General features: G+C 49.7%; 1 protein-coding gene across 1 annotated transcript in view; it reads right to left on the reverse strand.

The window, feature by feature from the left end:
• INSC (INSC spindle orientation adaptor protein) overlaps positions 1-26,633 on the reverse strand; it is a 143,942-nt gene that overhangs the window by 15,417 nt on the left and 101,892 nt on the right. Inside the window, exons 7-8 of the mRNA XM_075548434.1 lie at positions 14,364-14,535; positions 9,989-10,167 (exon numbers count right to left, since the gene is read on the reverse strand). Of these exons, the coding sequence (XP_075404549.1) occupies positions 9,989-10,167; positions 14,364-14,535 (351 nt within the window). The remainder of the gene's footprint in view (positions 1-9,988; positions 10,168-14,363; positions 14,536-26,633) is intronic.

Raw genomic sequence — 26,633 nt, forward strand, 5'->3', positions numbered from 1 at the left:
TCATTCACAGAACAAAGGAAGTCACAGGGAGCGAGGCAGGATGAGTAAGGTGTGGAGGGCAAGAGAGGCATGCTGTTTTCTGCCCAAAACTGGTGCACTGAGATGGCTGCATGAGCAGGTACATTGTTGTGGTGGCAAAACCAGTTCTCCTTCTGCCCCAAATCAGGCCTTTTTTGTCACACACTGTTACACAATCTTTTCAGAACCTCTAAACAGAAATCTTTATTAACAGTCTGACTTGGTGGAATGAACTCCAAATTCACTATGACTCAATATGTTCATCTGACGACCATCCAGAATGAAGTTTATCACACCGACATTTCACCTTTTTTGAAATGAGAAAACCACTCGTACACTTGTGTTTCTCCTATAACACTGCCTTGGAAGCTGTGTTCAACATCACAACAGTGTCTGCAGCATTTTTCTCCAAGCAGGAAACAAAATTTCACAGCAGCATGCTGATCTCTTAAATTGTCTGTGTCCAGAGAGGACCTTCCCAGGTGATGACACTGGGTGCACTAACTCAGAGTGAGTTGCTCGACGCTCACCTAGTGTGAAAAATGTGCACTACAAAAGCTCCGAGCTTCCCATGACAACTCCAGTTTGGGGCGGGGTCCCCCTCATAGATCCTGAGAAAATCATCCGAGAAAATGGCTCCGATGAAGAAGAGTGTGGCATCAGGCCTGGAGGAAGGCTTATCTAAAGACTATGGTATGCAAATGCCATCACCTTGCTTGCTGAATGCGAGGGCTTGGAGCACGTGCTGATGAAGATCAAGGGTCGTAGGCTTCAGTATGGATCACAACTCAATATAAGGAAGGCCCAAATCCTCACATCTGGACCACTAGGTAACATCATGATAAATGGAGAAAAGGTTGAATCCACAATCAGTGCTCATGGAAGCAGCAGTCAATATATCAAAAGGTGAGGTAAGGATTGGGGACTAAGGTGTGCCCAATCTAAACCAGAGTATTCTCCATCACATCGTATGCATGTGAAAGTTGGTCAATGGATGAGGAAGACTATAGAAGAGTCTATGCATTTGGATTTGAATTGTGGGCTTGGAGAAGAACATTGGCAGTACCAGGGACTGCTAAAAGGACAAGCTGATCTGTCTTAGAAAAAGTAAGGCCAGAATACCCCTTGGGGGCAAAGATGTCCAGGCTTCATCTTACATACTTTGGACAAAATTTCCGGAGTGACCGGTCCATGGAGAAGGGCGTGATGTTTGCTAAAGCAGAGGGGCCGCAAAAAAGAAGACCCTCGATGACATGGGCGGACACGGTGGCCGCAGCAATGGATTCAGACACAGGAACAACTGTGAGGATGGCGCAGGACTGGGCAGTGTTTCGCTCTGTTGTGCAGGGGGTTGCTATGGGGACCTGACAACAATAATGGCACCTAACAACAACAAGCAAACAGGCGGGGAGGAGGGGGGGTAACACTAACAGAGGGGATTGGTCAGTTTTTCTTCCTAACCCTTGGCTGTAAGGCTGAGCTCTCTTTGAAGCAGCAATAGAGAAGAGAAACCTCCAAGACCTCTGAAGGGCACATTCAAGACCCCTTTCTCAAGCGAAAGAGGCCGCCGAGGCCAGATGCAGCCTCCCAGCCTGTGGCACGGAGACTCGGAGGCTCAGCACTGAGACAACCATGAGACACTGTCTTCCTATCTAGCCCAAGACTATGGACCTGTGGGACAGAGTGACAGGCCAGATGGCTTCCTGAACCATGGAGGCAAAAGCCAAGGGACCATGTAGCTGAGAGACTAAGAACCAGAGAGATACTTGGCTACCACGAGGCTGAGAGGCTAAAAACTGAAGAGAGGCTTCATTGCTGGCCAAGGAGGCCAATAACTGTATCCTTACTGTTCGCTGATCCTGACTTGTGGTCACCTACTAGCTTCCCTAATAAACCCCATAAAGGGTGAGAGCTGGGAGTTCTGTGTGGCCATTGCAATGAATTATGGAATCTAACACGGATGGCAGTGGTGTGGGAAGCATGGTTGGTGTCCGAATAGGTAAAGAAGGCTGGATCATGGGGGCTTTGTCTGACTCAGGCCTCGTGGCAACAAGGAAGCCAGAAGAGGTCAGATATGCCCACCCCCTGCTCTGCATTACAGTGACCATTGAGTAAATTTGTTTCATGGTAACCCAGAGCATATCAGAGGAGGACTGCAGTTCCCAGGGCTCTCAGAGGACATCGCCAAGCTTTCTTCTGAGACTCCTCTGGGTGGCCTTGAACCTCCAAACTCAGTTAGCAATGATATCCTTTCGCACCACCCTGGTCAGATGCTAGAGGAAAACACTGTCCGGGGATGGACGGTAGGAGCTGAGGAGACAGGCTCCCCTGGCCCAGGTAGTTCACTCCGTCTGATGATTTTCGGTCAAGGCTTATCCCCCCTGAGCGAGTAGGCACTGCTCCCCTCTAGTTATTGGGTGACAAAGGAGGACACCAGGTGCGAGGCTGTGTGGAGTGGCCTAGCACATGGTTAGTGCAGGGCCCAAACCGAGCTCTAGCACCTCTTTGCCCTGTGACTTTGGTCTTGCTACTTGATCGCTCTGTGAATTTATTAGTATGTGTCTGTTTCCTGTTGCCTGTGTAACAAATGACCACTACAACTTAGTGGCTTGAAGCAATACACACAAACACTTGTGGGTCTGAAAAAATCCCACGTCTGAAATGGGCCCAATGAAGCTACCGTCCCGTGTTGGCAGGATTGTGCTCCCCTCTGGAAGTCCTCGGGGGAAATGCATGGCCTTGCCTTGTCTGGTTTGGCGAGGCTGTTGGCATTCCTCTCTTGATGGCACCGCATCGCCGTGACTTCTGCCGACATCGTCACATCTCCTCCTCTGCCCCTCCTGTCTCCCTCTTACAAGAGCCTCTGTGGTTACTTTGTGGCCCACCAGCATAACCTTCCCATCTCAAAACCTGCAACCTAATCCAATAGGCCCAGTCCTTTTGGCCAGGTAAGGTAGCATTCTGTAAACAGTGTTTCCCAACATGGCTGACACCATCTCTGGGTCAGTGAACACGGAACCGATCCAGAAGTACTGCAGAAGCAGGCATGTGGACTGCATCCTGGATCCTGGGCTAAAACACACTCGTTTTTCATTGCCCAGGTGCGGCTGTGTACTTTATGTTTTCCTGACTGGGATGTTTGAGAACCTACGTTCTACAGGGTTCAGGGATTAGGGTATGCGCATCTTTGGAAGACCGTTGTTCAACCTACCACATGAGGTAGAAAGAAGATCCTTCCTAAGACTGTTATGAGCATCTAATGAGCTTTGTCAAGCACCCAAAAGATTTGGGTTCGGTGGTAGGATTCCCACCTTCTAAGCAGTATTTCAGTCCAATTCCCAACCAGCGGACCTCCTGCACAGAAGCTACTGGCACGAATCAGCCCAGGGAATCACACTGATACTACCCACAGCCAATCATTGGGATGTCTCAGGGCCAGGCAGAGTCTCATTCTGTTGCACAGAGAAGCCCATGAGTTGGGGACTGACTGGGTAGCAGCTAAGGACATGGGACTAACTAGGGAGCAGCATCTGCAAGTATCTGGGCCTTGAAACATTACATCCAAAGTGTGAGTCGATGCACCTGGTTGCTTACAAAGTCCGTCACTCGTGATGTGAGCTCCTTCCCAAAGGGAGGCAAAATCTCGGAGCAAGGGGGGCCCTTCTAAGCAGGTGAAGCCAACAAACTCTGCTTATTTCTTTCTGTAGCATCTTGAAACCAGTGCTCCTCTGGCCACCCAAAGACAGACCCCTTCAGGAAAATGAGACATCACAGCCAAGTCTGAAGACCAGAAGAGCTAGCTGGGGCCTCCCATGTTACAAGGATGCTCCAAGGACACACGTGGTTCCTGAAACCCGGCAGAGCCTCTTGATGTCAGCAGGCATGCCAGCAGAGGGAAAAGAGTACCCTGACCTGGCCCAAAGCAGGTGTCCATGCACCAGTCCCACAGTGTGCCCCCAGCCCTGCCTTATGCCCACAGCCATGTCTCAGCACTCCTCCCTGACCACACTCTGACGCTGCCCATGTAGCCTTTCATTTGCTGTATTGTTAAATATCACCGAGACTTTCCAGCACAAAGACAGATGATGACTTCCCAGAAGGACCACACAGAGCTGTGTACCCTAATAGAACTCCCAACACCGTAAATCGAACATCTATATAATCAAAAGTTGCTCTCATGATGAACTTTAATTAGGACCAAAACAAAGCCAATGTTTCCACGACTATCGTCAACACTCTTTGCTAATTGCCAGACAGTATCTAGGCTTTGGTTATCGCTTTGTTCGGCTCTCCAAGAGCTGGAGCAGTGAAGTTCACTGGTAGCTCTGAGAGCCGCAAGCAAACCCACATTCAGCCTCTAGGGCAGTAGTTCTCAACCTTCCTAATGCCGCCACCCTTTCATACAGTCCTCATGTTGTGGTGACCAACCCCCCCCAACCATAACATTATTTTTGTTGCTACTTCATCACTGTCATTTTGCTACTGTGATGAATCGGGCGACCCCTGTGAAAGGGTCATTCAACCCCCAAATGGATCATGACCCACAGGTTGAGAATCACTGCTCTAAGCTGTCGGTCACAGGGATCTCTGGCAAGGCCCAGCACCCTTCCAGAGGCGGCCCTGCTCTGTAGTGTTGTTGTTTTTCGCTGCCAGCCAGTGGATTCCAACTCGCAGTGAGCCCGCACACACGGAGAGCATGGGAGTGCTGGCTTGGGCTCTGTCGCACTGCTTCTGGCCTGTGGGGAGGGGTCTAGGCTGGCCAGGGTGGGGTCTTGTGACTTTCTGTTTCTCCAAACCTCACCAAACAGCGTGTCTTGCATACACCATTGTCATTGGTGGCTATGGAGAGTACCGCTGCTTGTGGCGCTCCCATCTGTGCAGAGTAGACCTGCCCCCCAGACTCACCCCTCTCACCTTTTGGAAACAGATGGCCAGGCCTGTCTTCTGAGGTGCCTACACAGGAGTTCCAAGGATCAAGCTTTGGCTACTCCAAAAACCAAAGTCACTGCCATTGAGTCAATGTGGACTCAGAGTGACCCCATAGGACAGAGTCTAACTGCCCTGCGTGTTTCAAACTCTTTGCAGAAGTCAAAAGCCTCGTCTTTCTCCCAGGGAGCGGCTGGTGGTTTCAAACTGCTGATCTTCCAGCTCACAGCCCAACCCATGACCACTAGAGGAATGGAAGAGGTGATACAGTTTGTATCACCTGGGTCCTTAATCATTGGCATAAGCATTCATCAGCAAGGAGCCCTGGTGACTCCGTGGAGAAACTGTAGGCTGCTGTCCCGAAGTAGAGCAGCTGTAGACCAGTCACCCCTCCATGGAGAAAGATGTGGAGATTTGGTTATTGAGGATCCACTTGGCTTCTGAGTACTTTAGGGACAGTGAACCATGTCAGCATTGCAAGGACACCATGAGGGAGGGCGACACAGGACTGTCCCCATGGCACAGAAGAGGAAATTGCAGCTTAGAGACGTGAAGCAATTTGTTCAAAGTCGCACAGCAAGGAGATGGCAGCGCTGCACTTCAATTCGGGTCTGTCTGAACGCCAGACGGCCTGTCCAGTTTCTACTGTGTCATAGATGGTAGCCATGACTAGAGTTGAATTTTGTATCTGGAGGTCTTTGGAGATGGGAGTCAAAATGACTCTCCCTGGTAACTGCCCTTGCTCCTCCTATAAAGGGCTCTTGATAAACAGTGATCATGGTGAGGTCCCAGGTGTCCTAACTGCCAAACATCCAGATATTCTAAACGCCAAACAATAGGCTTCCCAGGAAAATGTCCACGGGCACCCTCCACTTCTGTAAAAGCAAGGAATGTATGAAGGTTATCAGAAGTCACAGCCAGGAAAGATCCTGGGAGGAGTTAGCCAGAATGAGGGGGGTGGGGCCTCTCACCCTAGGTTGTCCCTGCCTGATGAGCAGGGCTGAGATGACCCAGTACACCTGTGGGCCGTCCTGGTCCCAACCTCCCTTGTCTAGTGAGAGATCTGCATTTCCCTGGGCACCACGGCCCTTGGGAAACAGATGCTGGGGAGGAGAACCCTTGGCCCCAGAGATGGCTTTTAAGCAGGGAGTTTTCTCAGTGCCTGACGATAGGTAGCTACAGACACGCTCCTCTTACCTGAAGCTGCACTGGTTGCACTGGGGTAAGGAAGGGGGCAAGGAATGGAGAGGTCCCAAGCCTGCCCTCACAGCCCAGGCACGGCTGTGGGTGCATCTGTTGGACAAATAAAGTGGACGCAGCCTTCTGGGATGAAGGAGAGGATCTCGCCAAGATGTCCAAGCAGAGGTGGACAAAGTGTAGAACCAAGTCCAAGAGCCTCTGTGCAGTGTTGGCGTCCCTGGCAGATTCATTACCGGAAGCCTCATGGGGCATTTAATCTCTTAAGTATTTCTGGGGGCGGCAAGCACTTCAGAGCCTAATTAATCTTCTGTGTCTTCATTATGGAGAGCCCTCTGATCACCTTCGTCCCCCCTCTGCCACAGGAGAGGGCCATTTGTTTCTTTAATGGGTGTGCTCTCACCGGCTAAGTGGTCGCTCCACGCCAGGGCAGAAGGTGACGCCACCTTGAAGACAGAGGGGCATGGGACATTCCTGGCTCAGATTGGGTGATGGGGGGCAGGAGAGCAGCCCCACAAGCACAGACCTGGACCCCCGTCCTCTCCCTATGCCTTCCTAGGAATCAGTTAGGCTTCCAGGAGAGGCCAGACATACCTCCTGATGAGAAGAGGGTTTCTGCACACGATACTCAAGCTGAGAGAGACCAAACCCTTTTACCGATGATGGAGCTCCCCTGCAGGGAGCCCCCCCCCCCCAATCAGGGCTGTGCGCCACACTTTCAAAGGCCAACGGTTATCACATGACCAGTGGCTTCCACCGTTTCTATGTTGCAGGGAGAGTCCCAAGGGTGCTACAAGTGGTTAACACTCTCATCTGCTGGGAAAATAAGGAAATAAAGGTCAGCAATGTACACCATCCCAGAGGTACCTCATAAGGCCCTTTGGAGTGCAGTTCCACTGACACACAGGAGGTCACCATCAGTCAAGGCGCTCTCAAGAGTGCCTGCATTTATCTGCCAGCAACGGCCCCACGAGTTTGTGCTTGTTAGTTTAATTCTTTTTAATTTGGGGAAGCATCTATTGTCCCACCTCGTTTTACAGATGGGGATAGTGAATGGTCAAAAACAGCATGGTTATTCATAGCAGAGAAGCTTCAAAGCCCGGCTCACCTCATTCTTGTCCTCTATGCAAGATACCCGGGTACAATTCTCAACCGAGGCACCTCTTGGACAGTCACCACCCATCTGTCAGTGGAGACTTGCCTGTTGCTATGCAGCTGAACAGATTTTGCTGGAGCTTCCAGACTTCAAATAGGAAGAAAGGCCTGGTGATCTACTTCTGAAAATCAGCCAGGAAAACCCTATGGATCAGATCACAACAGTCCAGTCCCATTGTGCATGGGATCACCGTGAGTTTAGGGTTGACTTGACGGTAGCAGGCAACAAGGACAGCACAGGGACCACATCCTCCGGGGAAAATGAAACATGAATATGAAACAATTAGAGGAGAATAAATACCACGAGGGAAATAAACACTGGATAGTGACCTGTGGACTTTAAGGAAAAGATGGTCCCAGAGGGCTGGAGCAGTGAGGAAGGCTTCTTAGTCAGTGGTGCTACAGTGGGAATGGGAGCTCATGGTTGTGGCAGCTAGGCAACAAGACCAGAAGAAACGGGGTGCAGGGGGCTCAGCTCCAGACAGAGGTGAGCTGACTGGGGGCGCTGGGAGTTTTTGAACTGGTGGAATACATAGAGATCTAAGACCTACCTGTTAGTGTAGAAGGGGAGACCAAGTGAAACAGATATAAGTTGGGTAAAATCCCAGAGCATCAAAGCTGAAAAGTCCTTTAAAAGTCCTTCATTTGGCATGATAGTGGGACAAGAGGAAAGTAAAAAGAAATAGAGGAAAGAACTCGGAGGCAAAGGGCATTTACAGGGGTCTAAATAAAGACATGTACATGTGTAAATATATTTATATATAAGGATGGGGAAATATATCTATGCGCGTATATTTATAGGTTTAGTATTAAGGTAGCAGATGGACACTGGGCCTCCACTCAAGTACTCCCTCAATGCAAGAACACTTTGTTCTATTAAACTGGCATTTCATGATGTTCACCTTCCCGACACAATCGCTGAGGATGAAGTGGGTGTATAAGCAAATGTGGTGAAGAAAGCTGATGGAGCCCAGCTATCAAAAGATATAGTGTCTAGGGTCTTAAAAACTAGAAGATAAACAAGCAGTCATCTAGCTTAGAAGCAACCAAGCCCACAAGGAAGAAGCACACCAGCCTATGTGATCATGAGGTGTTGAAAAGATCAGGCATCAAAGAACAAAAATCAAATCATTGTGAATGAGGAGAAGAGCAGATTGGGGACCCAAAGCCCATCTGTAGGCAATTGGACATCTCCTCACAGAAGGGTCACAGGGAGGAGATGAGCCAGTGAAGGTGCAATGTAGCAATGATGAAACATACAACTTTCCTCTAGTTCTTAAATGTTTCCCCACCACCACCACTATCACGACCCCAATTCTACCTTTAAAATCCTGCTGAACCAGAGGATGTACACACTGGTACAGATAGGAACTGGAAACACAGGGAATCTAGGACTGGTGATCCCTTCAGGACCAGTGCTGAGATTGGTGATACTGGGAGGGTGGAGGAAAGGTGAAGTAGAAAGGGGGAACCAATTACAAGGACCTACATATAACCTCCTCCCTGGGAGATGGACAACAGAAAAGTGGGTAAAGAGAGAGGTCAGACAGTGTAAAACATCACAAAATAATAGTAATTTATAAATTATCAAGGGTTCATGAGGGAGGGGGAGCTGAGAGGGAGGGGTAAAAATGAGGAGCTGAGTAGAAAGCAGATGTTTTGAGAATGATGAGGGCAACAAATGTACAAATGTGTTTGACACAATGGATGGATGTGTTGATTGTGATAACAGTTATATGAGCCCCCAATAAAATGATTAAAATAAGTCCTTCGTTCGATGTTTGCAAACATTTTTTAGTAGTAAAGTTCCTTCCCCCAAAATAAAACCTTACAGGTGTTCAAGGTTCTGCTCCAAGCTGGGCTTCTGTGACAACGCAGAAGAGAAGTCACTCACTACAAGATGCACTGTTAGAGGGCACAAACCTCTCTGGATGCAGACCTGCAGTGGAGGTCCGGAGACCTAGGATGGGCGTGTCGGCGGAATGGAGATACAGGAAGGCTCTGCTAATAGTTGGGACAGGAAAAGGAGGGAAGACCTCAGAGACCCTGCTAGGTGGTGAGGGATGCTGAGACCACGTCTTTACCTTCATGCAGAATGCAAAGCTCGGTGTACCAGAGGAAGGAACAAATGGGGCTGACCATGTGCTGGCAGGATATGCCATCTTCCTCGCCTCCTATGGTAGTTAGATAACCATATGTCGACTTGAAGATATTTAAAAGTGTCGGGGTGGTATCCAACCTGTCAATCAGGTCACAGCCTGATGGCGCCTTCTCTCTGGGAACCTCCCCTGTCTCTACCATTCTGCCTTTCTGCTCGCTGGGACCCTGGTGACCACCGGAAAAGTTGCCAGTGCCCTGCCATGTTTCCACCACCGTTGGATCCACACAACTCTGCACCCACCAGCCCGTGATCTCCCTGCACCCTGCATCATTTGCAGGTGGCTTTGTGAGTCCGAAGAGGGACTTATGGACCAGCATTGGACTTGAGGACTTGGGTGGGACTGGGCTGGGATGCTTTCTTGATATTTAAGCACTTCTTGATCTAAAGCTCTCTGTCATACCTAGATGGATGTCCCTAGATTTGTTTCTCCAGTCCACCCAGCCTAACACCACTCCCTTCCCCTGACCTAAGCCCTGGCTACTGACCACTGTCTCCATGATGACAAGTCCTAGTCTCTGTCGAGCTTCTCACCTGGTCCCGAGTATAAGGTGTGTCCACTCTCTGCTTGTCGCTGCAGGCTTCCAAGAGGACTCGGATGGCATTCAGTTGCAGGAGCATCTCACAGGCCATGGTGTCAAAGAAGGTGATGTTGGCAAGGGCTGCCGAGGCCAGCAGGAAGACTTCCCCAGAAGAGGCCTCTTGGCACAGTTCTGAGTGGGCAAAGAGAGGGGGAAAGCTTCAACACTGCAACATGTTTCCATAGCAGTCATCTCACTGGGCGTCCCCAGAGCTGTGAGAGTGTCATCACAGTCCGGTTTCTGTTAAGCAAAGTCGGAACTGGAGAGGGCAATGTGTCTATCAACATACGTGGCACAGCTGGGATTGGAAACCATGAGCCAACAGTCAAGGTCAGCCGCTAATCACAGGCTTTTCCATTCAAGTCCACCCAGAGGTGCCTTGTAAGGAAAGCCAATGAGCTCCTTCCGAAAAAGCAGTCACTGGAAACCCTGTGAACTCTGACACATGTGAAGCAGAATCGATTCTGTGGCAATTGACCGTTTGTTTGGTTGGTGCCTTTTTGCTGTATTGTTTTGTTTCGTGAGATTTCTAACTATCCCTTAGAGGTCTGGACAGAAGTCCATTATCTCTCAACTCCATTTTCCCAACAACTTTTTGAAGCCTCCTGGTACTGACTGAGAGAACACTGTGTGCCGGGCTCTGCGGTGAGATCTTTAACAGCACGGAGGACACAGAGATCAGGCCTGATTTTTCTGGAGTTTGCATTGTAGTGCTGGGTGAGAGAAAGACATTTTTTTAATGTTTACAAATTTGACAGAAATAATCACAAAATCTGATAAACGCAAGTGAAAAATGTAAGTGCTAAAATGGGAATTACTAGAAGCCCATTACAACCTGAGGGAAAATCTACCAAAGAATGGGACTTGGCTGCTGAGGTGTTAAGGAAGTCAAGGGATCAGTCCTGAGAATTTTCCCGGAACTAAGTTCTAGGCCACAGACTCAGCATATGCAAAGGCCCTGGGGTAAGAATGAGTTCCTAATTCGCCTTCTCGTCTCTATGACATGCACTAAAATGCTCCTACAAGAAAGAGGCTGATGTTGAGACCGAGACTGCCTCTCTCGCTGCCTCTCTAGTAGAGTTTTCAGGCTTCCTTTTGGTCTCAGGATAAAAATCTGGCTGCAAGAACCTGAATGTCAAGGTCTTTCTCTCTGCTCCGTGGCCATAGCCAAGATGAGCCAGATTCATCCACTTAAGTCGGTAATTGTATGGAGGGTCATTTAGGAGGAGCAGCCCTCCCCTCAGCTCTTCATTTTACAACATGTTCTCCCATGAGCCCGTCACCTGCAATGGACACTGGGGCCAGGAGGGCGCACAAAGGGGTTCTGCCCACAGTGTTGCCCCCTAGCCTCCTTCCAAAGGACGTCTGATCCTGAGCTTGATCTTCACCAAATAGCAAGACGCTCTCAGGTCCCTCCAACTGACTATAGCTCTACAAAGCAGCAGGGAGAGATGCCACGCTCCAGGAAAATAGCCCTAGGGGAGGAAGATGCTTCCAGAGACAGACGAGTGTCACTGGATTTGTGACTGGTAATTGAACTATATTCTCTTCTGGTCCCCAGCTCTTGTCTCTAGACAGAGTGCACTGTGCAGGTTTGACTGTTGAGCTAACTGCCCAGATCTACAGCACATGTAACTGCCCTACAGCACATGCAGTTACTGGTCCCTGCCTAGAGAGGGGCAGAGCATGACATTAGTTAAATGCCTCCAGTGTCCCTGGCATTGTGACCCCATTTAAAGTCTGAGCGGCCCCCAATAAAAGATGATTGTCTTCACTACAACAACGGAGGCGGAGACTCGGAGAAGCAGCAGCTACGATTTATTCCACGTTGACTCTGCACCAGGTACTGCAATATACTTTTACCTCATTAAGGCATGGAATTCTCAGCTGTCCAATTTCTATCACTGTGTTCCGTGAAGGAATTGGAGATTCAAATCTTAAGTGCTTTACTCAGTGGCTATGGGCACTAAGTCATGGTTGGACCACAGAATTAAACTCGGTGCAACCCCAAAGTCTCTATTCTTTCTCTAGTTCTTTCCAAGCTGTCCCATGGCTCTAGACCTTTTACTCATCCCCAATGATGGCCCCGTAGACAGAGCTAGGTTTCAATCCTACCAGGAGGACGATGTCTGCCTCCGAGCAGCTGTATGCCCTACCGACTGGATATAGCCATTAAACAACTCAGAAGCTTGATCTAACCACCCAAGACTCAGATAATAGATTAGCCAGGGAACTCTGTGATTCTCTTGCCCAATATCGGCTCAACGAGCTGACTTTTGGAGAATCACCAAGGTTTGCCAATCCATTCCAGACCGCCTCTCCTGAGTCAAGATTCAGGTGAGACGATGAGACTCTGGCCCATTTTGCTGAATTCTTTTGTCTAAGTCCCCGCACGCTCTTTCATTCCCACGCAGAAGGGCCATTGCTGCCTACACAGCAGTTGTTAACACAACCACCTAAATGCCTTTTAATCCGGCTGCATTTATTTGAACGCTAGTCTGAGTCACCTGGCGTGTGTAAAGATGATTACATTAAGGATTCCCGTGACTCATTTGTAAAGGTTTCCAGGGAATGGCAGGAAATTGGAGGGCCATTTCCCTCCAAAGAACAGAAGACTGCTGAGTCTGAGTGGACTCCACCAGGCATCTTCTTCAGGATTAACTATGGAAGGAGAGTTCCCCTCCAGAAGTAGTCTAGCATGACCACAGTAGGAATGGGAATGTAGCACGAGGGAAAAACTTGTTGGTGTAACTATATACTTTAGTTTGCATTAGTATTTTTCAACATTTCTAAATTGGAATATTTTTCTAGAAATTTAAGACATTGGTCCCATGGGTAAAATTCAGGGCCTTTCCTGTATGAAAATCACCCACTGGAATTGGCTGCCGCTCACTTCAGCCAATGCATACATACCCTTCTCAATTCGACATAGGATCCAAGCCCTTTCTTTCTATCTCTCATCTGTGCCCTTTCCAGCTAATTTGTTTCACCTGTAGTTCTTGTAGGCATTTGCGTCACGGCCCCAACCATCAATCAGCCTTAGCACCATCACCTGTACTAGAGGAAGTACCTGTGTAGCCCTACCTACCTCTGTAGACGTAGGTTTCTTCTCTTGTAAAGAGTGGGCATTGAACTTTATGCCTCGTGAGTCCCCCACTCCCACCCCCACCCAACCCAACACGTCCAACTATTGGCAGCTGTGTTTTCATAATTTTGAGTAAATGTGACTGATAACAAATTGACTTCCCCCAGCTCGGCCCATGAGTGTCACTATCAGAGTGACAGAACTCAGCCATTTGATGGCAAATGGATTTGGGGTTGGGGCCTATGTACAAAAATACTTGCAGATCTTAAAAATCTGGAGCCAGAAAGACCCTTAGAGAGAAGGATCCCAACCCCTTGTTCAATATAATAGGAAGATGGTCAAGCGAGCTTTCCAGGGCGAGTATCAGCGTCTTACATAATCCCTGCACCAAGTTGCTGCTCAGCAGCTGTCTGTTGAATAGGTTAATGAGAAGTCAGGAGCCAATCCTGGGTGTTTGGCTTCTGCTTCAGTGTTTCAGGCTGCCCCTCAGTTTAAGTTATTCCACTTCTCCCAGGCTTGGTTTGGTGAATCCAAGACCTGACTGATAATTTCCATTAGAGTCAGAATCAGAGACGGGCTTGAAGCAGAAACACAGATCACCAGCAGCACTTTAAAGGGAAGGAAGTGGTTTGCAAAACAAGCCCCCTGAGTATTGTTATCCAGCTAGCCCTTGTCATTTCTGAGGGTTTATAGAGGAAAAATGGGAGGAACCGCATATTCTAGATATCGAGGTACGGCCACTCAGCCAGGAGTACCTATGTCTCAATAGAAAATGTGTCGTCAGAGCTCTCACGGCTCCACGAAGAGATTTCAGGCAGCAAGAAGCTGGTGCTGAGCTGGTGCTCTCTGCAAAGCCTTTTGCCTCAGTCTTTGTCGTCAGACTCATCGGGTGCAGTAAACGCGAGGTTTCAAGGGTAAAACCTGTCTGGAGAAGGGTCAGAACTTCAAAATATCAGATGCCGTTCCTGACCTGTCCCGACGCCACTGTGGAAGGCCAAGGAATCTCAACCTGACTACCATGCAAGGTACTGCTCAGGGCACGTATTGTGTTAGGAGATTCCTGACAATAGAACTCTTCAGACGGATGACGTGGCTTGAATGGTGGGATCGCATCTCGTGTGATCATCTCTGTAGGTTGGAGAGGTTGCGGGTGCACTAAGGAGCCCTTCGTGGCCCTTCCTGATGACAACCCTGACCTGGTCCTCTCACTCAGTTGTCCCCTTCCTCCCACTAGATAACTCACTGATGAGGGCTGTCACGATCTCCTCCATGCTTTCCAGAAAGCTGCTGAGATGTTGTGCGAAGGGCAGGTGTGGAGAGGTCACCTGGGCAACCACAGCTGCAGCCTCAGCCCGAGTGGCCTCTGAGTGGCTATTGTCGGTCAGGATGTCGGCCAAGCACAGAACACCATCCACCTGCAGACAGAGAGAGGCGGGGCTGCTTATTATGCTCAAGTCTCCCCGCCCCCAACACCAACCCAGGCCTGAATTTCCAAAGTAGCCCAAGACTCAGTGTGGATGGAGTCAGGGACAGCCAGAGAGTGCTAGCAGAGGGATGCTAGGCCTCGCTTTTGGAGGTCTGGCCTTTGACTGCAGCAGAGCTCAATGACCTCTCATTGCTTCTTGGGGAGAAAGCATCAAGGCCAGTGTTGGGGAGCTAAGCCTCAATCATCCACCACACAAAACGTAGAATGAATACTCACTTAGAGCTGAATGAATGCTCACCCGAGCCCGAGCCCTGTCTAGTTCTTGCTATAAGCTTTGGCATTAGCCACTTAGCCTCTCTGAGCGGCTTCCTTATCCACTGATGATGCAGGGTTAAGGGATCAAAGTATATAAAGCCGGCCATGGTTGGTCTAAAAGAGATACTCAGGAAATGTTGGTTCACTCCCTGGCATGTCACAGCATCCTGAGCTCAACACCCCTCCCTTTCACAAGAAAACCTAAAAGGATGCTTCCCTCTCTCTGCGCAACTCAGAACCTGTGCCCCTGAGACCTGAGAGGCAGAGGAAGACTGCAGCCTCCCAGCTCTGCCCCACTTAGATCTGATGCTGGAATCATTGTGGTTGCTGTTGTTGTTAGCTGCTGTCCAATTGAGCTGTGACTTTGCACAACGGGAGGGAATACTGACTGGTCTGGTGCCAGCCAGGTGGCCAGTTGAAGATCAGACCATTGCCATGCACAGGGTTTTCATTCGTTAATTTGGGGCAGTGGCTCACAAAGCCGCAATGCCTTGTCCGTCATAGTCTGGAAGCTCCGCTGAAACCTGTTAGCATCACAGCCTTTTTTTTGGAGACACAAAACTTAATAGAAATTTGCTTTGTAGTTCTTACATTCTCTGGAAATCACTGCCCCATCCAGAAGTGGCCCAAATCCTGGGAGGAGGGGGTCAGAGGTAAGGTCCTAAGAGCTCCCCTCTTCCTCAGTGCTGGAGGGCTGGGAGCACCACCCTCTTTCTCCTGCCGCCCCTTCCCCACCCCTAGGCTCCAGATAGGAGAGCAATTCGAATCTCGGGCCTGGGCTTTTCCATACCCCTGCCCATGGGCTGGAGAGGAGGCTATGGGTTTGAAAGGAGAAGACGGAGGAAGGGAAAGATATCGATCAAGAAAGGATGAGAGCCAGGGCTGAGGGCTGAGTGATAGTCCAAGATAAAACACCAGTAAAAAAGAAAAAAAAAAAAGAGGGAAGGGACAAAACCAAAATCCGCCCCAAATCTGAACCTGCCTGGAAAAAAATGAAAAGTTCTCTCGTCTCATGGAGACATTATTTCATCACAGCCATGTTTCATCCACGATGGAGAGCCAGGTGGTGGCCTCGCATCAGGTAATTTGGCTATTGGGTGAGGCTGGGTCTCCCACATGGAAGGTGAATTCTACCCCCCACCACTAATGCTCTCGGAGTAACAATAGTTTATGTTTATCCCGAGTTGACCATGGGACAAATACCAATGGAAGGGCTACTGTAGCATTATATCACTTCATCTGTTCAATAACCATCTCAAGTTGACCCCACTACACAGATAAGGATATTACAACTGCAGAACAATTGACTGACTTGCTTCGTTCAGTTCACACACCTCAAAGCATTTCCATCTGAGTGGTCTGGTTCAAAGGCCGTGGACTTGAAAATGATATGCCACAACCTCCTGCAAAGCCACACCTGCTCTCAGACCCCAGGCTCCATCAAGTCTCAGTGGATGAAACTTGCTCAAAGGAAAGGGGAGGGGGGATGCATTTGGCAGTACCTGGTCAAGAGGAGTCAGGACACTGTCTGGGGACCCTACTGCCAAGTGCCATGGAGCCCTTCCCTGCTTAGGGTGGGAGGTAGGGCTGGGACTAGGAAGGACCACGGAGAGAGAAAGTGAGGAGAGGCCTGTGGCAGTGTCCCCCACACTCACAAAACCTGAGGCTCCTCTCCCTCTGCCCTTCCTGCCTCTCAGCTCCGGAGCCTCTCTGGGGACCACATTTCCCTTGACTAATTATCAGCATTGAGTTGTGTGTCCCTCTGTTAAATGGCTCTCGGGAGCTGTGAGGTCCATTAGCTCCCAAAGCCTTTGGCAGTCTCCGACTTGGAGGAGATGGATGTGCAAACAAGCGCCTGGGGAACTGTCCGCAGTAAAACTCACCTGGATGTACTTCAGAAAAGGGAACCAACAGCAGCCAGGCCGCCCTGACAGGACTGGATCTGGGCCAGGCATTTGACTAATGGGCCCTGGAAAATGGGCCTCGCTTCCTGTGGGCCCAGGGAAGGGAAGGGGGGCTACTCTGGGCCCAGAAACAGAAAGGAGCCTGATTGTCAACGCAAGAAACTTCTGGGGTCTGTGTGGGCCTCTGTCTTCTTTCTCCTCCAGCACCGACCAAGGCCATTGCTAAAGAGCTACAGGGTCCTGAATGGGGAAATGTCCCAGGGAATTCAGTCTTCCTGATTTCACCTCCTACCACCTGGGCGCTACGCCAGGTGTATTTCAAATACTGGCAGGTTCACCCACTATGGTCAGTGCTCAGTGGAGCTTCCTCACTCAGACGGACTCAAAAGAAAAGGCCTGGTCGGCTTATTTCCAAAATGCAGTCCATCAAAACCCATCAGGGTCACGGCCATCCTGAAGATGGCTCATTTTCATTGTGTTATCCACAGGTCACCAGAAATTGGTGCGATTTCAACAGCACTGACAGCAGTCTCCTCTCGGATGAAGATAAGAGGCAATACCCTGCTCCTTGACCCAGTTGAGCATGACCCCGTGTCCTTCCCTCATCCCTGACCCATGCTCAGTGGTAGGCCAATCTGAACACACAACGAGCTAAAGTCACCCAAGCCCTGGACCAACCCCAGCCCTGCTCCCCAGTCCAGCATGCTGCTCAGCAAACCCTCCAAGAATGCTTACCGAGTGTCAGGCCTTGTCCTGGGCCAAGAGGAGAAACAAGTGAGTCAGAGAAGATTGCCCCCTGGAGTAGGTGAGGTGACTCACACCCACAGATAAAGAGTGTATGAGGGTGCTTCAAAAAGTTCATGAAAAATGAAATTAAAGGGGGATTTTCCCATGAATTTTTAAAGCACCCTAGGATAAGGTGGAAGAGTCTCCTCTGCCGCCAAGTTGATTCTGACTCACGGTGACCCGACAGGCCAGCACGGACTCATTCTAGAGTGTTTCCAAAGCTGTCCATCTTCAGAGAAGCAGATTCTGATATATATTTTCCTACAGAGCAATCAGTAGGAAACGGTCAGGTTTGAACTGTCAATCTCATGGTTAGCAACTGACTGCTTTCACAACTCCGCTGTCAGGGCTCCCAGAATCACTGGAGATGGCTTGCAATAAAGTCTGCAGCTGACTTTTATGCCCCATCCAATGGCTGCCTTTGATTCAGCACATCAGATGGGTTCATGGCATCATTTCCTTTGAGTCTGAGACTCGTGTGATTCTCGGTTCTGCCTTTTCAGGAGGCTGAATAATACCATGTTCAAATCTACGGGCTTTGAATCAGACCATTTATATTGAAATGTTTTGAAGGGTAGGAACTGAAGGGAGCACATCAATTAGTCATCAGCTCTGCAGGTCCAGAGACCACATCTCACTCACTCAGGACACTCCTGGCCGGACACATATTAGACTTTGAGCAAACAGAATGTGTACCGAGTGTCAGGATGCAGCGTCAGGATTAGAGGGAGACTCATTAATGACCTGCATCATGCAGATGACACGACCTTGCTTGCTAAAAGCGAAGAGGTCGGAAGCACTTCTGGTGTGGATTGAAGCCCTCACTGCGGACTACACCGCACAAAACGGAAACAAAAACCTTCACAACTGAACCCAAAGCTGCACTTGCTGTCCAATACAAGCTCATGTTGCTGGACGGTAGAAATGGTTAAGCTCTGGACAGCTAACCACAAGGATGAGCTGGCAATTCAAACTCACCTAGAGGTGCTTTGAAGGACAGTGGGGCAGAGGAATGAATCTGTGTCTGAAAATTCAGGCTTGAGACCCTCTGAGCCATTTCTACCCTGTACACATGGGGTTCCACGCGTCACAATCAACTCAGGTGCAGTTAACAAAATGAAATGTATGTATATGTACACACACATATATTTAAAACCAAACTCCCTGCCATTGAGTTGACGCTGACTCTCGCGCGCGCGCACACACACACACACACACACAAAGCCAAACTGCCATCATGTCGATTCAGACCCATAGTGACGCTATAAGACAGGACAGAAATGCCTCTGTGGGTTTCACACCTGTAACCTTTTATGGGAGTAGAAAGTCTTGTTTTATATATATATATATATATATATATATATATATATATATATATACACACATATACATATATATACACACATCATATACCCGTATACACATGAGGATAGGTAAATAATATTACTTCTAGGGCTCAAGGTCATACATGCAAGGCTTTATTCTGAACAAAGCACGTTTAAACAAATCCCTGCCATCTGAAGATGACTGCAAACAAGTCTGTCAGTCATCCTCTTGTCTCAGTCTCCTGAAGGTGCCATAATAAACTGTCCAATCAAAGCAGTGGATTCTGAGGGGATCTGCTGGGCCAACTATAAACAAGGCAGAGAAGACAGCTAAGAAAGTTAAGATCACCTTTTTGGATCTCCAAAGTTTCATCTTGATAGATTTTTTTTGATGAACACAGGAACCCCCAGGTGTGTATTATAAAGGTGCTTTAGGAAAATTGTAAACTCCATTGGTTAAATAAAAAACATACACCAGGAAGGTTGTGCCAACTATTTACGTTTGATTGTTTTATTCCATGCCCTCACTGGGCACCTGTCATTTCTTTAGGGAAGCAATGGCTGTCCTAGGAAAATCTCATTGGGGAACCGTACTCCTTCCACCCTACAGATCTTAACTCTTCAGCTGCTTTTGGTTGCTGTTCTTCCCAAAACAAGCTTCAAGAGGCATGGATCGGAGCCCAAAGAACAATTAACAGGAACACAATTTGATTCCGTCGAAGATGCCAACGCTGCTGTTTGGGCGTAGTGGAAATCAAAGAGCACAGGGTTCTACTGGGAAGGCTTCGAGAGATGGAGACCCTGTCTTCAGGAGGGGATAGACCTCGATGGAGGGTGTGTACAGACACGGCAGCTTCAAAACACTTGTATTTTTGTTGAGTAAACATTTCTATGATTGTGTAGCAGAACTTTTTGACTCCCCCTCTGTGTGTTTGTGTGTATGTAAGGACACGCGTAGAAATACATTTGCAGCCAATGTTTAAGCTCTAAGTATAATAAAATTAACGTATCTACAGAGATATGTACGCCGAACATCAAGCTTTTGAAATAAAATGAAACCAGTCAAGCTCCCTGCATATCATTTTTTTAATCTCAAGTCTGTCTTGAGGATTCCTTGCTTTTCTTTGGCGTTTTATTCCATGTGCACACAGTTCACTTTTACAAGGTTCTGAACTTCCCATAAGTGGTGCCGCGGCATCAGCAGCACATTGTGGGACTCCCTCTCGTTCTCGAGTGCAGCTCCAGTTTGTTGACTTTCACTTCCTCAGCCACAGTTCATGTATGAATCTCCTTGTCCCTGGGCAACTGAGTTGATTTCAGATTTTGCTATAATAAGCGGAGCTGCTGTAAATATGCTTCTAAATGTCTCCCGGTATCCCTGTACCAGTTTCTCTAGGGGTCTCAACTTAGAAGAGACATTCCTAGGTGGGTCTGCACACCTTTTACTTCACTGGTACGGCCAAGTTGTTTTGCAAAAACCGGTTAACTTTTGCCAGTTTCACTGGTATGATATTTTACATTAGCTTTCCTCTCTTCCCTAACTAATGAGATTGAAAATCTTGCCCTGTGTCTCTGTTCTGGTTCCGTTGGACTTGGCTTTATATTTTGCCATGGGGATTTCCTCTCCTATGAGTTTCCTGTTCGTGCAGCTTGCCCATTTTCCTATTTAGTGGTTTGCCCATCTCAGCCAATTCCACTTGCTGTTCCTTCTGATTTGGCTGACAGGCCACTTAGCCTGCTGCCAGAAAGGCATGATCTCCAGCACCATCTCCAGCACCGCACTGCTCAGCCCGCTGCCAGCCCCCTTGACCTCCAGCACCATGTCAGCAGCTCGGACTAGCCGCGTTCCTCCCAGCAGGAGGCCTCTGGAGGACCTGCTCCACAGACCTTAGAGTTTCACAGGACCAACTCCTACAGGGTCACAACATGAAAGCCACAGGGGTTTGGAGTCAGCTCTCCCTGGGTCAGAATCCTGCTTCTGTCTCCTACTGGCTGCACAGGTTTTCATATTCACTTTGAGCCCTTACCTATGAATTGGTGTACAAATATGAACCTCAAATGACTATTGGAACCATTCAACAAGGGAGTGTAGGTAAAGTACCTGCCACAGGGTGACACCATCACTCCATGACATTGCCATCTAGTGGCACACACAACTCCCCTAGCCTCGGGGCCCAAAGTCCTGGCTCGCCTCCTTCTGGCTGCCCCAATGTGCCCCCCCCCTCAACTGGTCTTCTCTCAAAGCTGTTTTCCCCCAGGCTCTTCTGGGACTGAGAGCCCAATAAGATCCTCAGCTTTTGAGTCGGGACCCTCAACTCTACCCACTCGGCCAGGCAGACTTAGATCATCATGAACTGGGACCCTTGGAAGGGCCAGGGGGTGATTTCTGTCCTAATTCCTCATCAGAAAGAATAAGAAGAATAATTGCAACCCTGAGAGCTCAACAAGCAGCTACTGGGTGCCCGCAGTGTGGCAGGCACCAAATTAGGCACTGCCGCAGAGGGGAATCGGATGCAATGAGACACAAGCAGAGACAGAGAAAGGCAAAAGGGTTGAGGAATAGAGACTGACCATGTGTCTAAAACTGGATTTGGGAAATTGTCTAGTGCAAACCCCGACCTCTCTGGCCTTCCCTTGCTTGGCCTCTCTGGAACACAGTGCTTCTCGAGCTTCCAATGCCTTGACCCTCTCATACAGTTCCTCATGTTGTGGTGACCCCCAATCATAAAATTATTTTTGTTGCTACTTCATAACTGTCATTTGCTACTGTTAGGGATTGGGTGACCCCTGTGAAAGGGTCGTCCAACCCCCAACGGGGTCACCACTGACAGGTTGAGAACCGCCACTGTAACACCTGCCCCTGCTCAGAATTCTTTCCCTCTTGGCCCTCTGCCCTCCCCAAGGCCCCAAGATGCCACCCTTTGGAGGCTTATCTGCCTCTCCCTAGTTAACCCCCATCATCTTATTTCTTCACTGGTCTTTGGCATCCACCTCAGCAGGCAGACCACAAGTTTTGCCCTCAGCCCACCTTCTGCCATATCAGGCAAGGGCACAGCCACCTTCAAGCAGAGCCGCAAGGACTCTCTGCCGTGACCACTCTAGATGCCAGCCTGGCCTTCTTCCCCAAGACCCACAGTTCCATTTCCAACCGCTATGATCTCTTGATGTTCCACATGAGAAGTCAAGTGCGTGGGTGTTTCACAAGTACCTCATGCCCAAGGCACTGCCCACTAAAGAAACACTAGTGCTTTCCCCCCTCTTCCTCTCTCAGTCAGGCTCAGATCAGAAGGAATCTCTCTGTGAATGTGACCCTGCATCCCCAGAGCTGGGGGCGGAAGGGGGGGCTCTCTCTGTCCTTCTAACCACCACAAACTTTGGACCTCTCCTCAAGTAAAATATCTGACACGTGAACTCATCCTTGTCAGTTTGCAATGTCATCTCACACACACACACACACACACACACACACACACACACACATACACCACACACACTATACACACACACCACACACATACACCACTCACACACACTATACACACACACCACACACACACACTATATACCACACATACACACACATACACCACACACACTACACACACACACATACACCACTCACACACACTATACACACACACCACACACGCACACACTATACACCACACACACACTATACACCACACACACACACAAACACACACATACACCACTCACACACACTATACACACACCACACACACACATACACCACACACACACTATACACACACACCACACACACACACATACACACATGCACAGGAGCCAGTGCGTCCATTCTGATGTGTGGCACTCTGTTCACCACAGGGGGTTCAAAGGCTGGCCCTTTGGGAATGAGATCACCACGACTTTCTTCCAAGGGGCCACAGGGTGGACTCACACTCCCCACCTTTTCGTGAGCCGCCGAGCACTTTAGCCACCTATTTCCCCCCACCCCTCCCACCAGGGATGCCCCCTTGCATTTACCAGGGTAGTTCCTACACAGAGTCTTCTCCAGGTCCCTCATGAATAATGAAGAAACTGTGGCCCAGAAAGGGGAAGAACTTTCCCAGGTCACCCAGGGCTGGGAGTCCAGGACAGGTCTCCCTATACCTCACACATAGTGGCCCTCACGGGGTCCTTTCATGAGGACAAGTGAGAAAGGGCTGGGGAGAGAGCCAGCTCAGGGAAGGCCTGCTCAACTCCGTTTCTAGGAGAGGCCCAGAGTAGCCCGGGCCTGGGCCAGTTTCTGCAAACTCTGATCCTAATTCAGAACACTTCCACCCCCAAACCCCCGCTCCTCATCATCAGCCATAAATTGAATGATGCCAAGAGAACAATCTAATCAAAGCACTTTCATGTCCCTAAAGAAATTGCTGCTCAAAGCACTTATAGATAATTAGCTTTTATAGAGAGTAGGATGGGCCCGGGTCTGGGCCTGGGGCCAAGGGTTTCCCCGTGGGAGGGAGTGTGAGTCCTGGTGAAGATGGCCCTGCCTGGCCATCACTTGGGTAGCAGAACCGGAGTCTGGCCGCAGGGGGAGGTGGAGAATACTGAGGTCTTCCTGGGTGTGCAGGGATTGTGGGGAGCAGGAGAGGGGTCGTCCACCCATGCCGTTCACGCACCCAAAGTGTCCAGTAAGCATCGGGTCAGATTTAGTGCAATGCGCTCCTACGAATCATTGGGAAAGCATCAGGAGCAGTTTTATGCAAATATCTGAAGGACACAGGTCCGTGTCTGAAGGCCCATCATCTGTCACGAGAGCTGGTCGGCTACTCCTTACTTCTTTGGGGCATGTTTAATTTTTCAGGGAAACGGTGGAATACTTGGTTTCTGGGTCGTCACTAGAGAACACAGGCAAATGCAGTCTAACTCGGTGGCAGGCAAAGGGGCGCGTCATCAAAAGAACACAGATCGCCTCCTCCCCCTTCTTGTCCACCTGAACATACAAACAAACAAGACAGCAAGGACCAGAAAGTTCCCTCCCCGCCGGGCCCTCCCGATCTGCAACCAGATTAATGGGCACTTCGGAAGCAACTCAAGAGGAAGTGAAGCACACATTTGGACATTGTATGTTTCATACCCACGTGTGTCTTTCCACCTCCCGCTCCAGCTGCCACCCTCCCATGAGCCTCTTCCTTCTCCACACCCTCCCCTCGCCCTGTCTTTGCGTGTGACCAGAGGACCCACCGGTCACTTGCTGACAGAGGATAATGACCTTCCTTCCAGCTCTGTGCGTGAAATTCTGCTCTCGGTTCAGCTGGATGAGTCTGTTTGGCCAGCCCACACGCAGAAGGGAAATCAGGCCACAACCAGAAAGGAAAGCAAGGGTCACGATGGCTCAGGGAAGCCAAGACCAGTGTGGGACCCAGGGCCAACGCAAAGCACTGGGGGAGGTCAACAGCGAATGGGTCAGAAACGGGATCGGAAAGTGCCGTGTAAAACGGTCAGGGTGAAGGTCAGGCTATGTTTATGAACCCGAGAACCCTCTTGCTTAAGACGAAGTCTTGGTTTTAAGAGGGGTGGTGGGTCCGGCAGGCAGCTCAACAGAACGCTGAGAGAACAGAAACAAGACTGGCCCGCAGGCCAGTCCCCAAACTAACCTAGTCCCGAGCACAGCCAACCTCTGTTGAGATTCTCCACAGGGATCTTTGATGAAGAGCTAAATGTTGCAGTGGGTAAACCCCAGTCGGAATGTGTGAGCGGGAATGGAAGAGCCGGTGCAAGGGAATAGATGACGGGTGGCAGGCAAGGCGGTACACGAGGCAGAGAGACGTGTTGGCCGAAAAAGCAGAAATGAGTTACTTCAGTGCAGAGAAATCAAGGATGGACCTACTTCAGCATACAAATGGAGGCATTGCCCTGTCAATCAAGGCATTTCCTCTGAAGCAGACTGTCAACCGTGTACGCGGAAGGCACTCAGGCACATGCAGCGCTTGGGAGAAGGCATCCTAGGGCCCTGAGAGCAAATGCACTTTCCTTTGGGGACGTTGCCTAGGAATGGGCCCATATAGAAGGGCTGAGACTTCAGCAAAGCAGTGCCTGGCACAACCGGAATCCGAAGCCAGGAAAAGGAGTCCTGGGGGTGTAGTGTGTTACGCGTTGGACTGCAAACCTCAAGGTCAGCAGTTCAAAACCACCAGCCGCTCCATGGAAGAAAGGTATGCTTTCTGCGCCTGTGGAGATTGACAGCCTCGGAAACCCACAGTGGCGGTTCTCCTCTGGGGTTGCTACGGGTCCACATCAGTGGGATGGCCGTGGAAACTCCTGCATGCTCCACTCTGCCAGAAATATGGGGCTCAGCCCAATTCCCAGAAGACCAGAATCTGGGAAACTGTTACCAACCACAAGTGGCTGGGCTCCACCCGCAGAGAGACTGATGATGGGCGGCAGTCTTGGCAACAAGTAAACCCCAAATGGGCCCCCCAGGTGGAGAGCCCGTGCTGTGCTCTCAGTCTGTTCCCGGACATCTGCACATCCTTCCCCCCAACCAAACCAAGGCCGCGGCTAGGGAGTCCATTCTCAAGCACTGAAACTCTATAGAGGGGCTCCAAGAGGCTGAACCTCTAAGGTGCTGGCAGACCCATCTTTCTCTCATGGAAAGGCTGGTTGGTTTGAACCTGGCGGTGAGCAGCTCCATGCTAACCCATAGCACCCAGGCTCCTTGCCACAACCTGAGTGACCAGAAATGCCTGGACTCACAACTCAGTCTTGCTTCTGCGGGTGGCCCTAGCCAGTGTGGTCGTGGGTCCCATGTTGGATGCTGGCTTGGCGAGTGTTTCTCTGAGCCTATGTGCTATTTCTCAAAATGATAGTGATGTCACACTTATGAACTAGTGAATGAAATCCTGGATGCTTGCCCTCTAAAACCAAGACAAAGCTGTCCCTCATCACCACTCCTCTGGAACAGGGTACAGGTGGTCCTGGCCGATGCAATAGGACAAGGAAAGGGGATGGGGAAGCAGAGTGATTAGCGAAGAACCTGCAACGTTGTCATTATTTGAAAGCAACATGATTCTGTATGCAGAAAATCCCCAAAGATCTACACATTAATAACGGGAGTAAGAGAATCGAGCCAAGCCACTGGCTATAATAACAAGGTCATATTTTTGTAGATATTAGCAGCAAACAATTGGGAAATTGTTAAATGTTAAATCTTTTATGTTCACACACCTAAGAATAAGCCTAAGAAGTGGGTTCAAGGTATCGACACGGAAAACTCAAATCAAGGGTCAGCTAAAGAAGTAGAGAGGTCCATCGTGTCCACACATTCTCCAAACGCAAGCCCACCCACTCACAGCAACCCTGCACAGGCCATTCTCCAAACGCAAGCCCAAAGCCACTCACAGCAACCCTGCACAGGCCATTCTCCAAACCCAGCCCACCCCTCACAGCAACCCTGCACAGGCCATTCTCCAAACCCAGCCCACCCCTCACAGCAACCCTGCACAGGCCATTCTCCAAACCCAGCCCACCCCTCACAGCAACCCTGCACAGGCCATTCTCCAAACCCAGCACCACCACTCACAGCAACCCTGCACAGGACATTCTCCAAAGCCACTCACAGCCACTCACAGCAAACCTGCACAGGCCATTCTCCAAACCCAGCCCACCCCTCACAGCAACCCGGCACAGGCCATTCTCCAAACCCAGCCCACCCCTCACAGCAACCCTGCACAGGCCATTCTCCAAACCCAGCCCACCCCTCACAGCAACCCTGCACAGGCCATTCTCCA

This window comes from Tenrec ecaudatus, chromosome 4, assembly GCF_050624435.1.
Source record: "Tenrec ecaudatus isolate mTenEca1 chromosome 4, mTenEca1.hap1, whole genome shotgun sequence".
Classification (NCBI taxonomy): Eukaryota; Metazoa; Chordata; class Mammalia; order Afrosoricida; family Tenrecidae; genus Tenrec; species Tenrec ecaudatus.